This window comes from Lepisma saccharinum, chromosome 13, assembly GCF_977018435.1.
Source record: "Lepisma saccharinum chromosome 13, izLepSacc3.1, whole genome shotgun sequence".
Taxonomy (NCBI): domain Eukaryota; kingdom Metazoa; phylum Arthropoda; class Insecta; order Zygentoma; family Lepismatidae; genus Lepisma; species Lepisma saccharinum.
In genome coordinates, this window is record NC_139241.1 from 6,068,964 (window position 1) to 6,083,256 (window position 14,293).

Genomic DNA, 14,293 nt, shown 5'->3' on the forward strand with positions numbered 1-14,293 from the left:
TTTACAAAGTACACATTTTTAAAATTGTTCAAATTTGAGTTTATTTCAAGTTAACAAAGTTGAAGCCACAAACACAGGTGAGCCTGGTGACAGCATGAGAGCTCCTCTCTTTGACCTCCTTTCGAAACGAATGGCAGTTAGCTCTTTATACACAAGGCACTCTTCACGTACTAATGCAATACAGGGTATTTATAAAATCATGTTCATTGCACAGCTCTGCAACAAACGATTTTGCAAGCACAGACTCTACAAAGGGCTACGTATCGTATTCAATAATTGCTCTTTACTTTATATGATTTTATAAATCCCTTGTATCTTTTTTAAATTAAAACATAATTTTCCACATATTGCCCAATATTATCTGCAATGCAAATAAAGAAAACTGATCAGGTGCCCACTCTTTCCTGGAAAGTTTTATTTTTAAAGAAAAGAAATGCTGAAAATAATTATGCTTCATAATCGTTGAACACTTATCAACCTCAGAATGGTAAAATTGCACAGAAGTATCATGGGTGTAGGTTAGGGTTACACAGTCACAGAATCTGTTTATGTTCGACTACTCCCCAGGTTCCAATGACAAAGGACAACAGAATTCTTACTCTTAACAAAAGCTTTGTAAATGCTTCGTGCATGGAAAGGTGGCACGTGCACGTATGCGTATGATGACCGCCACATTTCCAGTAGTACCTGAGAGTATTAAAAAAATAGTTAAGAAAACACAATTTCTTCATGTTTATGTTCACTGCTGTCAAACACTTCTCTAATATTAAGAACTGCAATCCCAATTATTACTAGTGTTATATATTTTTTTTGATCACACAAACAGCTACTTACAGTGGTTGTATAAAAGTATACAATGTTCCAGACACTCGTTGGCAACATAGAACATGAATTTTGCATCTCCACCTTCAACACCTGTTCTTTCCCCACAAATAAAGAATAAAATCAGTCTCATTACTTGGTAACGAGAAGCAAATCTTCAGACCGAGTTTCCGTCTCTGCCGATCGCAACCGTCGGAATGGATCCTTTGGTCGAATCAAGCCTCCAGGTCGTACACGAACAGCACTTCACCCCTTTGGAAGCCGGCCTCGCGGAGCGTAAGCACGTGCGGCTTGTCCGGAGATGGCCTGCACTGTAGAATCTTCTTTGGGAAATTTGTTGCTATTTCAAACGTGTTTGGCGAATCAGGATGACAAAATACGTAATAGTACAGGTCCTGGAAAATGAAGAGTTAATTACACAAATGGCAACAGAATTATAGCATTCGCTTCCTACATAGACACATTCAAGTTTTATTTTTCTCACATTTTGTCTGTAATGTCATTTTAAGAGTTCAGCATATTCTTGTTGAATGTGCTGATTTTGCTTTCCTAAGCCAGCTTTTTCATCTTCCCAACTGCTTGTCATCCATGTTGGGAGACGATGACAGCATAACAAATGTTTTCAGCTTTTTAAGAAGAGCTGGTCTCTTCCACTGTCTGTGAGGAATTTTTTAGTTCATTCTTACTTTTTAACCCCTTAAGTGGGTGTTTCGATTTTATAAATTGAGTTACAAGCGGGTTACCCAAGCTGTGTTCGGGGTTGCAATGTGTAACGTTAAGCAGGTTGCCTGAACTAGGTTCGGGCAGGAAAGCTTATTCCAACTTCAGATTGGGTAATGCAAATTGTTCTCAGGTATTGTTGCGTACACTATGCGGAATCCGATGCACAGTTGTTTTTGTAGACGGCAGCAGGGTATTATTAACTGAGCGGGAATAGCTTGCGTTTATTTCATGCGAGAGAATGGCTGAGCAAATGCAAAGCACGGACCAAATTAGACTTCTTCTTGAGGATTCCAGTTGTGATGAAAGTTCGGAATTTGAAATTAGTTATTCCAAAGGAGCATGAACATGAAACAGTTCAGACATTTGATGGACTTGTTGTTTTGAATTCTTACGTGCTGTACAGCATATTAGGTGGTACTATGAACAAGTTGCAGTGGGAAGATTGATGCAGCAGTATTCACCAAAGATTGAACATCCATGTGTCAGAAGTGGAAGACCAGCCTTGACGTCAAAACCATCTCGTCTAACTGGAAGACATTTTCCAAAATACCTTCCTCCAACAAAAAAAGCTGCCCCAACAAGACCGTGCAAAATATGTTGTATGGCAAGAGATGAAAGAGGCAAGAAACTCAGAAGGGAGACCAGGATTTACTGCAAGGAGTGTCATGTTGGCTTGTGTGCCGTGCCTTGTTTTGAGAAGTTTCATACTGAAACTGTTTTAGATACTTATACTTAAAAGATAACAATTGTGTTCCTTTCTAGAAACTAACTACTTAGATATATATAAATATTCCTTGAAAAATCGGAAATTACTATGTTCACAATAACAATTTTTAATTAAAATAATATGTTAAAGGAATAAATATGTACATAAATGTACATACATGTCAATGTGTAAAATAATAACTCAAAGGAATATATATATATATATATATATATATATATATATATATATATATATATAAAAATCAGATAAGGTAAAAGGAAACACTCACCGGACAGTAGGAAAATTCAAAATTTTCGCTAATTTATAGCATCATCGGTGTGAGAAGAAACAGAAGACGGAACCGGAAGTTATATATATATATATATATATATATATATTTTCCAATATGTAATATGAAAACTTTGAACAATATTCAATGGAAGTTCTGTTATGTCAATTTGTCAAATAATAAGTTAAAAGAATAAATATATACATATATTCCTAAATGCAAATGTATTTTCCATGGTATTATTGAAAAAGTTTTTTCTGTTTTGTGTGTCCGCTAATTTCTCTGTCTCACTACATTGTCAAGGAGAGGGAGGGAGGGAGGGAGGGGAGAGGGGGAGGGGGAGAGAGAGAGAGGGAGGGAGGGAGAGAGAGAGGGAGGGAGGGAGAGAGTGAGAGTGAGTGAGTGAGTGAGAGAGAGAGAGAGAGAGAGAGAGAGAGAGAGAGAGAGAGAGAGAGAGAGAGAGAGTGAGTGAGTGAGTGAGTGAGAGTGAGAGTGAGAGTGTGAGTGTGAGTGTGTGTGTGTGTGTAAAACTTAAATCTAAATGGGAATTGAAACTACTGCACACATAATTTAAAGTAAATCGTATGTTGAATCTTAGACCCCAGTTCAGCGAGCCCCCAGTCCGCCCCTGTCCCAGAGGGCACATGGCTATGGATAACATTATAACATTAAAACATTACATGTCTTGTAAATGAGAGAAAGGTGAATGAACACACAAACATTCAAGCAAACTGTACAAACAAAATGTATCTATGTACGTACTACTGTATATCCATTTAAAGAAAATAATTCCCAGCTACGGGAACATTGACCGGATCTGAAATGCACAAAAAAGCCACCAAATTCAAATGCCCGAGCACAACTTGGGCTCCCCACTTAACGGGTTAATGTGTTGCAGTTGTCTTGTGCAGATGCCTTTACAACAGGTTCAGAACATTTTGGTGCCAGACATTTCAGTGCCTCAGCATCTTGCTTTCTATTTTGCACAGCTCCTTCCCCCATGTATGACCTCTTGCCCGCACTGCAAATTAGGGATCGCCAAACCGTCGATCGCAATGCAGTCATTTCCAATAGCTCGTGAGATGGGTGTCTCTAGAATAGACTGTACATAAGAGAGGCAGTATTTGAATTAAACTTTGGCAGAAATATCTGCTTTTGCCGATAGATCTTTCCAATATCTGTGACAACCTATTCACCCACCCTATTGAATGACTGAATTACGTTATTTACGTTGCTTATCTGTCACTTTTTGGCTACGGCTCACATAGCCCAACTTTTGCCATGAGTATATGAAATTTTGCACGTGACGTGATATTATTATATTGGCTGTGTTGCCCCACCCCCTTTTACCTCCTCAGCTATTTTTTTACTATAAAATTCTTACTATAACTGCTGCTAATACTCAGTCTCAGTATGATGCGATCAATGGGGATGCTTCTGGCTTGTAACTGCACTATTCATTTTGAATGGTATCGTTACAATGCAGAAGTGTCCGTGACTGTACATGCTGGCATCCCTGATAGCATGGTGGTGACATTTTTGCCTTGTAATCAAGGGGTTTCAGGTTTGATACCTGATGGAGGCACATAGTGGTTCAGATCCCACATGTCTGGTAAAATTTCATTTTTTTGCTGGAAATGTCAGGGAATTTATTTTTTCTGGAAATGTCAGGGAAATTACTGACATTTCCAGAAAAAATAAATTCCCTGACATTTCCAGCAAAAAAATGAAATTTTACCAGACATGCTTATCATCATGATTTTTGCTTTCTGAACCATGTGGTTTTAATTAAATACTCTGGTCAGTTAATTATTATGAATGTTTACTTTCACCACATGATTCAAAGCAAATTTCATTCTGCATGCATAAAAGCACATCAAAATTCGCAACAAACATTTCTCCAGATATTGTGTGCTCATGAACAAACAAAAAAAAGCAGCATTTTCTGGCACACTACATTCACTTTCTATGAGTCTATGTAGAAGGGACGGGACAGATTAATCAGTACTCTATTGGTATCGGCTGATATAGGCATATCGGTGTATCAGTTTATCAGTAAAATTAATATACACTGGTCAAAACAATTAGGGGAGCAAGCAAGAAATCCCAAAACCAAAGTTGGAAAGTCAAAAGTAGCAATGTATGTTGATGAAGTGAGTGTGTCCTCAACCAGTAAAATTCATCTGTGATGAATCATCAGCATGAAGAGCTCTCTAGTGACACCATAAGGCACGTGGCAGAATTTGTGATATGAGGAGCAATCACGAGGTCACTTGGGAACACCGGTTGTGTGGTGCTGGCAGACCCTAAGTGCAGGTGGGATTCAGTTGAGTAGTGTTGAATAGGAACGATGGCAGAACAACACGATTTAGGGGAATCTAGCGCATGGAGAGCCATTGGGAGGATGGAAGCAGGGCAAACACAACGTGAGGTGGCTGCAGCCCTTGGTGTGTCACGCAGTGTCATTTCCAGGTTGTGGACACGATTTCAACAGACAGGTACAGTACGAAGGAGGCCTGGGCAAGGTCGCCCACGGTCAACAACAGTTAGGGAAGACCGGTACTTAGCATTGTCGGCTCGCAGGAATAGGCAGCAAACTGCAACTGACTTGCAACGCGGCCTTGTTTTGGCAACAGGACGAAGAGTCTCGGGCCAAACTGTACGAAATCGCCTGCGGGAAAGGGGCCTTTATGCAAGAAGACCAATGGTGTGTGTCCCTCTGAATGCCCAACACCGTAGGGCCCGCAGACAGTGGGCTGTGGAACATCGTGAGTGGGGACATGGAGAGTGGAGTTCAGTTCTCTTCTCGGATGAGTCGCGTTTCAGTCTCCAGTCAGATAATCGACGCATTCTCATCTGGAGGGAACGTGGGACTCGCAATTATCCCGCACATGTGCGCGAAGTGTCTCAGTATGGTGGCGGTGGCTTAATGGTATGGGCAGGGATCAGTGTTGGTCGACGTACCCCCTTGCACATTATCCGGAACGGTACTTTGACAGCCTTACGGTACCGGGATGAGATCCTCGGGCCTCATGTTGTCCCAACGGCTGCAGATATCGGTGATCGTTTCATTTTTGTGGACGATAATGCCCGACCTCACCGAGCACGTCTGGTTGACGCCATGCTACAGGATGAGGGTATTGAACGAATGGTATGGCCAGCATCCTCCCCAGACTTGAATCCCATTGAACATGTGTGGGACACACTCGGAAGACGCATTGCTGCTCGGCCAGCGCCGCCTACAACTCTGCAACAGTTGGAAATGGCCCTTCTGGAGGAATGGGTGAATATCGCACAGGCTGTCGTTGATAACCTTATTGGTTCCATGCAAAACAGATGTGCAGCTGTCATAGCAGTTCATGGCGACCACACGCCTTATTAGAGGTATGGATCTGTTGTGTATCTGTCCATTTCTGTTGTCTTATCACCGTGCTGTTCTCCTGATTTTGTGCAGTACCTTGTAGAAATCACCCCTAGAACTCTGTTGTGCTAATGACTCAATAGACATGTATTGTACTGGTTGAGGACACACTCACCTAATCAAAATACATTGCTACTTTTGACTTACCAACTTTCATTTCGGATTTCTTACTTGCTCCCCTAATTTTTTTGACCAGTGTATTATTTTACCGATACGATATATCTATAAATATCTTCTAATTTAGTGCTAAATTCTGCCATTTGTTGTACTTTCTGAATGGATAATCTCCATGCACTACTTTTTAAAAAGTAAATGTCTAATTATGCAACTTCTTTTGCACTGCAGTCCCTTTGAAGCACAAACATATCAAGGAGGTCCATTCAGGTTATTGATTGATTGATTTTGTGTCACAGTAAGGCTAATTTGGACTGGACCTACAGTTTAAAGTGGGATCCGAAACACTATGTGCCTCCACTGGGGGCCCCTTGATTACAAGGCGAAGAATCGACACTGTGCCATCGACGAGGCACCATTCAGGTTCTTCAAGGACCATTTGGAACTTTATATCGGATCAGTAGAATATCGATTATCGGTATCAGTAAATTTTTATATTGCTACTTTATCGGTATCGGTAAAAATTTCATATCGGCCCATCCTTACTTTTTGTGAAGTAGTTACAAGCACCGAATCTGGAAATGGAAATGAGCCACTTGTTCATTTTGCAACTTTATCTCTTGCAGAGTCCAAAATGTATGTAAATTCAAGATGATCTGAAAAATCCCCTGACATTTCCCTGTTTTTCAGATGCATAACAACAACCCTGTCATCCTGGCACGGACAAATCGATCTTGTACAATTTTTTTTTTTTAATATTTTCTTTTGTGGTTTTTTCAAGTTTATTTTTTATTTTACCATCAGCAGAGTTTTCTTTCCCACAGTTCGAAACTTCAGTTTTCTACTTTCAAATACACTTGAGTTTTATTGATGTTGAACATCATGATCTGCTTGACAGAAAATCTCTTGCTCACACGAATCACTTTTACTCAGCACAGGGAAGTGAAACAGGTGGACATCTTTTTAACGTTTTAATTGTAAATAGGGTTTTTAGACAGAGAAGTTTTTACAGTGATGGTTTTTAACAAACATGGGATTATGGGGGTAGTAAAGGTTTTAGAAAAATTTTCCAAATTCTGCCTTCACCGAAGCCGAACAGTTTTCTTTTTTCGGCTATGACATATTTCTGGTAGCCGAGAAATAGAACCTGAGGAAGGGAGCAGTTGTTCCCGAAACATCGTTTGAAATAATAGATACTCTCTACACGTAAGTACAAAAGTTTTGTATTTTTCATTAATTTATTGAGAATGCGAATTAATCTGTATAAAAATGAGTAAGTCGCACACATCATAAATTATGAATTTACTTTTACTCTCCTGTTAATCTCAAGAACAACTCTTTATGACAGTTCATTAAAGCTTCAGTTGTAGTAAAACATTGTATAAAAAATAATTTTGCAAGAGCTCAATCACACTGTACAAATTATAACTTTGTGAGTAATGTGAAGAAAAGCCATAGTGGCGATCACGTTGTATAAAAGAGAGTAATGGAAGTGTAAAGAGAGATATTCTGTGGTGTCTTTTGAAGTAATCTGGGGTTGTAAGTAGTTTGATGCATGTCGATCTAAACTCCGTACCAGCTAACTGTAGACCAGGCGAACGAGAACAAGTCTCTGTGCAAGTGGTGACGCGAGATGGCTCGACCAATGAACAGTGAGAGAAACGGGATTGTGTAATGGGGGACGGGAGTTACCTCATTTCCTTCTTCGCTATGCAGCGTTGCAAACTTTTGAAAAGGATAGTACCAAACGCACATGGCAAACAAACCGTATTTTTGTCTACAGGTCCGTACGATTGGTTTAAGAATTTCTTAGGGAAATATTAGGGATAAAACTGCAAGAGCAAATTTTGACAAGCCGTGCATTTAGCGTAGGGACTAAGGTCTGGACCGTACGTCCGTACATGTATGGTCAGGACAGTACGGTTGGCAACGCTGCACTTTCACCACTTGATTTCCCTCCTCGTCCTCTGCCAATATGTGCAGCCCTGCTCTACAGTTAGCTGGGACAGGGTATGGTTGGTTTTTGATGAATTTGAAGCACGTTTTGCATGTCAAACCATATAACATCTTAAAATCACTAACTGCAGACTTGTTTCTGGAAGTTTCGATGATTTAGCGGATGGGTTTCCTTATAGGGTTTTTAGCTTTCAGGCTTTAAACATCATTGGGAGAATTCTGTTTTATTTTCCACGTAGCTTTCTTTTTTCTCCCTTGATAAAAATAAAACTTAAACTGTGAAAAACTTGCCTCAGGGCATTAATAAATATGTATAAATTCAATGTGATTTGGATTAAGAAAAGTTGCAAGTTTTCACGCCTACGTGGAAAAATTCAAGCAGATTCACAGAATTCAAGGAATTCCCGGTGAGTAGCCACCCTGGAATTGTCAATTACCTCAGGTTTTCAAGATTTTGAAGGAAATATATATAAATAGATTGAAAACCATACTATTTTAACTGTCAGAACAATATGATGCAAGACCATAACAAAATGCACACATATTTACTGATTCATAAGGCATGAGATCCGGAAGGAGGGCCAGGGAAGGACAATGAAAATCAACAAGAAAAAATTAAAGAAAGTTAAAACAAGGTGTATTTCTGGGGCCACATATTTGCAAGCTGTTTTAAGGATTTACACTTTGAAGTGCTTCGTGGTACTGACAAAGAAGCTTGGAGTGCTTCTTTCAACATGGTAGCAAACAACTTTCTTGGAAACCACAAAGTTGAGAATTACAAAGAACTGGTAGAAAATATGCTGTCATGTTATGAAGAAATGGGATGCAATATGTCTTTGAAAATTCATTTTTTGAACTCCACCTCTTGACTTTTTCCCCAACAACTGTGATGAGCATGGAGTGTGTTTATATGAGGCTATTGCAGGTGTGGGAAAATGCTAGCAAGAACAATGGAGCCCATAATTGCTGGCAGACTGTTGTTGGGATGCTACCCGAGAAACACTTGATGATGATGAATTATACAACAATAGTGCAAAGTAGGGATGTGCCGAAGCAATTACAGACGTGCGATTATCAGCAGAAACTTACATATCAACATCGGTTTCAGCAAAAATCCAATATTTAAATCAGTACCAATAATACTAGAGTTCAACCATCTAATAAGTTTTATATTTTAAATTTGTAAGATTTATTGAAACTTAGGTTATGGATCTTTATCACTGTGAAGTTTTTGTGATAAAATTTTTGCAAACTCTCATTCAGAGGATCAACCTACTTCAAAATCAGAAATAGAACAGTACATTACTGAACTAACTATTCCACGTGACCAGGATCCACTGTTGTGTTGGAAATTCAAAAATGAGTATCCAAACCTGAAGAAAGTGGTGAGAAAAAACTTGGGATACCTGCTGCATCAGTATTCAGTGAATGAGTGTTCAGTGTTGCTGGACAGATTTGCAATAAGAGAAGAAGTAGGTTACTTCCAGAAGTGCTTCCAAAACTCGTGTTTCTGAAGTTGAATTTCAAAGAATTTCTTGTGAACTAATGTTTATGCAAATACGTTTATTTCACATGCAATAGAAACGTATGTAGCAAATGTATTTTTGTCATGCTGAAAATAACATTCTAATTCTGTTGAATAATCTTGTATCGGAATTGGTTAAATATCAACATTGGTATCGGTTCCAAAAATTATCGGTGAGTACATCGGCATTTGTAAATTTTCAGCTTCAGCACATCACTAGTGCAAAGAAGCTTCATCCAACAGAGTTCACAGTGATACAATGTTTTCATTCTGTGTTCCAACTTTGCACTTAAATTGTAATGACTGCAGAATTTACATTGTATCTAAAGATATCAGTTTGGTGGCTACACTGAGTAATTGAAGACTAAAATTGGTAAATGCTGTAAAGGCCACAATAATTCAAACACCGTTTTCCACGTTAAACTGTGAAATGTGCCATGCTTTAAATGTGGTAAACCTGAAATGTGGCTGGTAGCCCTCTAAGTGTTACTTTCAATTTTCATAACAAAATGTGTTATTATTTGGTTGTGTTCAGTAGTTGGACATTCATTTCCTCTAAAAATCTCACCACTCTACATTTGGAGTGAAACACTAGTGCTTTAGGATCTTCCCATAGACTCCCATGTTAACTTTTAGACCCCTTATCTCCTTAACCTCCCACCCATTGCCCCTAATACTTCACCTGTACCTTAGTAAAGATTAGTACTTTCCATAAATATATGCATTACTGGGAAACTTGTTTCACCAATAGGTGGCCCTTTACTTGTCAGCATATTCACAACTTGGGTCAACATTTTGAAGAAAATTGAGAGGTAAATTAATTTTGGATTCATTTATCATTTTAAGGTACATGTATAATTGAAAGCATAAGGTGCTAAATGAGGCTTTCATTATTTATACCATATTTACTCATGTATAATGCGCACTTTTTCCAAAATTATTGCTCCCAAAAACTGTGGTGCATATTATGCACAGAATAATTTGGACAGCCAACATGAAACCGTTTAAGGTCATTCCATGATTTTGTGACACTTGCATTGAATTTTCATGATTACGGAACTCTATCATGTTATATATCGTTGTAAAGCTTAAATCCTGTAGTTTCTGAATATTGCAATAGAATTCCATTCAAGATAGTGACACTAATGTGAAATGCGGTTCAAATAACCATCACAAATAAAGGAACATTCGGATTTTTATGGTACTTTGGATGAAAGAAAAGATAAGAAAAAAAATTATAATTAAAATGTATTACTGGCCAAATAATATTATATATATGGAGTGTGCAAATGCTTTAATGGAAGAAATCTTGTGCTGCTAATTTGAGGGTCCTGAATGTACCTCGTATAAATGTTATGTACTCAAGAAAAAAGTACATATTTTGAAGTATTTTTTATAAAAAGTAAAGAAGGAATGAGGAAAATCTCGTATAAAACTTTGAAGGCCATTTCCCACGATTTTTTACTTTGTAATGTAATGTTCTGCGACACCAAGAAAAGCAGTGTCATTCTGGCGGAATTCGAGAATGCACCTCCCGTCTCATGGAATGCATATCAGCGGTATTTGTTGGGCAAGAAATAATAGAAAATAACATCCTGTGCACTGCAAATCCATAACATAACTTTGATCTCGCTTTCTACTATTACAGAATAATTAAGGTGGTTAAAGGGTGAAAGCTTTGGGATGCTAAACACAGTGGAGCCAGAGAGGAGAAGTGCTGTGGGTTGGTAACTCATGGCATACACAAGTGATATTCATCTCCTCTTGGTCCACATAGCAACAAGTGATTCATTGAATAGGTATGATGTCATTCACTCTTGATCAGCATAACAATAGCTTTCCGACCTACAACTAAGAAAGACATTTCTTGAAACTGGATTATACTGCACATTATATACCAGATATAATTGTTTGTCACTTTTCCCTATTAAAAAACAGGGTGCACATTATACACGCGTAAATACGGTAATTATGGTTGAGTCGATGTACTGGCATCGGCTGATAATCGTGGCATCAAAAAGTATCGGTTTGATTTTATTTACTGCTACTGGCCAATACCTTTCTGGTATTTCCATAGTTTGTGGGGTCTGCAAAAATGCCACATGCCACTTTCCCCGAGACTAATTATCCTGGAAGTTATGCAAAATTTGGAGTTTCCATTCACTTTGTACCAATATTAATGAAAAAAACATATTTTGCTATTCCATAACAGGTATTTTCATATTTGGACGTAATTTTCTACTATTCTGAAGCAAAACTCTGGTAAATTGATGCTTATAATTGGAGCAGCATGCTCACCCACTAATATTAATCAATATTTTTAAAAACTTTCAATTGTTACAATCTTCAAACATTGGTATCAGTATCGGAGGGAATCCGTAAGAGTATTGGTATCGGTTTAAAGCTGTATCGGCTCACCTCAAGTTACAATGTGTCTCAATGGCCTGAAACAAGAGATTAATCATTAGATTGAAATCTAATTAAGGATTTTTGGTAGTAAAAGGTAAAGTGCATGTAGCATCGTGTCATGATGGCACAATTAGGGGATGTGGGTTTTCTTAGTAGTAACTAAAGGAATTATCTCAGGAATATCAAGTGGAAGCAAATGTAACATGAAAAGAGGATTAAGAGATCAATGCTCATTAATTTTCACTTTGCAAGCAATTTATTTGAGTGTGTGCTGAACAAAGTGAACAAATATCATCATGTTATTTAATTAATTAATGGCACATTTTTATTAGTGTACATTGAATTATCTGGTTAGTTTAGTTAGTTTATGTTTCACATTGTAACTATTGCAATATTTAAAAAAATTAACAAATTCAAGATGTATTTTGCTAAACAGTAACCAAGCAAAACATTTACGTATGCTTTGAAACAATATATAACATAACAAACAGGTAATTTGATGCATTCTCATAGAAGATGTGGGTGTACATCCAATTATATGAGCCACTGTATGTATCCATAGTATGCTGAAAATGTACAGAGTTTGTTTGAGCAAAACTTTAAGTTCATAGGCTAATCGGGACTGGGCCTTGAGTTTAAATTTGGATCCAAACCACTATGTGTCTCCACCAGATACTAAACCAAGGTGCTGGAAATGTAATCTGATTCGAATTTTTCTTTCACGCTTCTGCATATAACTTTCGGTACACACAAGGTTTCAGCGGTAGCTCAGTTGTTAGGCCATCTGACTACCATGCGAGATACCAGGGTTCAAACCCTGGTGGGGAGAACTGGGATTTTTTCCCCCGGCACCCACCCAGCATCATATATAAAGTGGGTACCTGGAGGAAACTGCAAGGGGGAGTGGGGTGGTAAAGGCAGCCAGGGGCATGGTGCTGGTCACATCACCCCCCACCCCCTTCGGCCGTGATCAAGGAAGTGTGGGGCCCTAACTCCACCCCCCCCCATACGCCTTCATGGCATGGTGCAAAGCACAAGGGAGGACTTTACTTTCTTTTACACACAAGGTTTGAAAATCTGATGTTAGTGAGAACATTTTGATTGAGGGTTTCTATGTTGCAAAATCCTTACAAGCATGTGGAAAATAGCTTAAAAATAAACTTGACAACAAAGTGAGATGATTTCTTACCTCCAGAGTGTCAGTCTGAAGAAATCGGCGCTCTAGACGTTGGCCAGTGGGCAATTTAATCACTACATGAACTGCATCCGGATCAGTGGTGGTTGGCTCTTGCGGAACTCTAGATACAAAATCTATTTTCTGCTGCTGTATCACCTGTAAGCAAACAATGGTTATTAGTATCCTTAAATGGCACATGTAACATGTAGTGATGATTATTGTGCTGGTCGAACGCACACCTGTGCAGCTGGTGGAACCATGCTACTTGCCGGAGAAATTGGATGTGCATAAACCCTCAACTCAAGCACAAAGATTTATTTTAATTAAAATATTTCACAATTACAAGTATGGTATACTTGTACTTCTACAACAGATGTTGAAAATATTTTCCTTGTACTGCAGGGTGGCGACTCTAAGACAATGATAAGATTCAAGTATAGTTCCTGGTTTTCAAGGCTAATTTTCCAAAAGTTCAAGGGTGCAAGCAGATGTTTTCTCAATTTCAACCTTACGTATTACCACCTCTCACCACCCACACACATATACACACAAGTATATTAACAATATTAACTTATTTTAAAACAAGGACCAGATTCCATTATGGATGACTAGAGGCGAGACGTTTTAACAGTTTAGGAGTAGACATTTTATAGCATCTACGGGGTTGCTTAATGGGAGGGATACCGACATTGGAAGTTTTTATCAACGCTTAGACAAGATATACAAATCATTTTTTATGTCCAAATGTACTTTTTAACCTAATCCTTGTTTTAAAATAAGTGACGTGGCATGTAGGATGCTAATGCCGAGTGAAGCCTGGAGAAGGGGAAAGTAGGAACCCCTAAACGTTGCTCAACCAACATAGAACTACTCGCTAAACGTAAGTAAGCATTTTTAGTGGGTTTTTTTTAAAGTTTCTTTTTTAAAAAAAGACATTACAGTCAACTCTCGATTCAACGACCTTTCAAAGTTCCCGGGAAAAGGGTCGTTATTTCGAAGGGGTCGTTATTGGAATTTGCCCCAATTTTCTGCTTAAACGGAGATCAAACGGACACAAAGATGCATAGGAGATGGTAACACCATTTATCCTGGTAGTTATACAACCTGTTATGCACAGGACGCGTGTTGCGAGAAGGAAAATAGAACATGAA

At 38.5% G+C, this 14,293-nt stretch overlaps 1 protein-coding gene across 1 annotated transcript in view; it reads right to left on the reverse strand.

Annotated features, from left to right (window-relative positions):
* Positions 1 to 785: 785 nt before the first annotated feature.
* The window catches only part of Faf2 (Fas-associated factor 2), a 62,854-nt gene continuing 49,346 nt past the window's right edge, over positions 786 to 14,293 (reverse strand). The window contains exons 7-8 of the mRNA XM_083133829.1: positions 13,155 to 13,298; positions 786 to 1,217 (exon numbers count right to left, since the gene is read on the reverse strand). Coding sequence (XP_082989955.1) covers positions 1,038 to 1,217; positions 13,155 to 13,298 — 324 coding nt within the window. The 3' untranslated portion in view covers positions 786 to 1,037. The remainder of the gene's footprint in view (positions 1,218 to 13,154; positions 13,299 to 14,293) is intronic.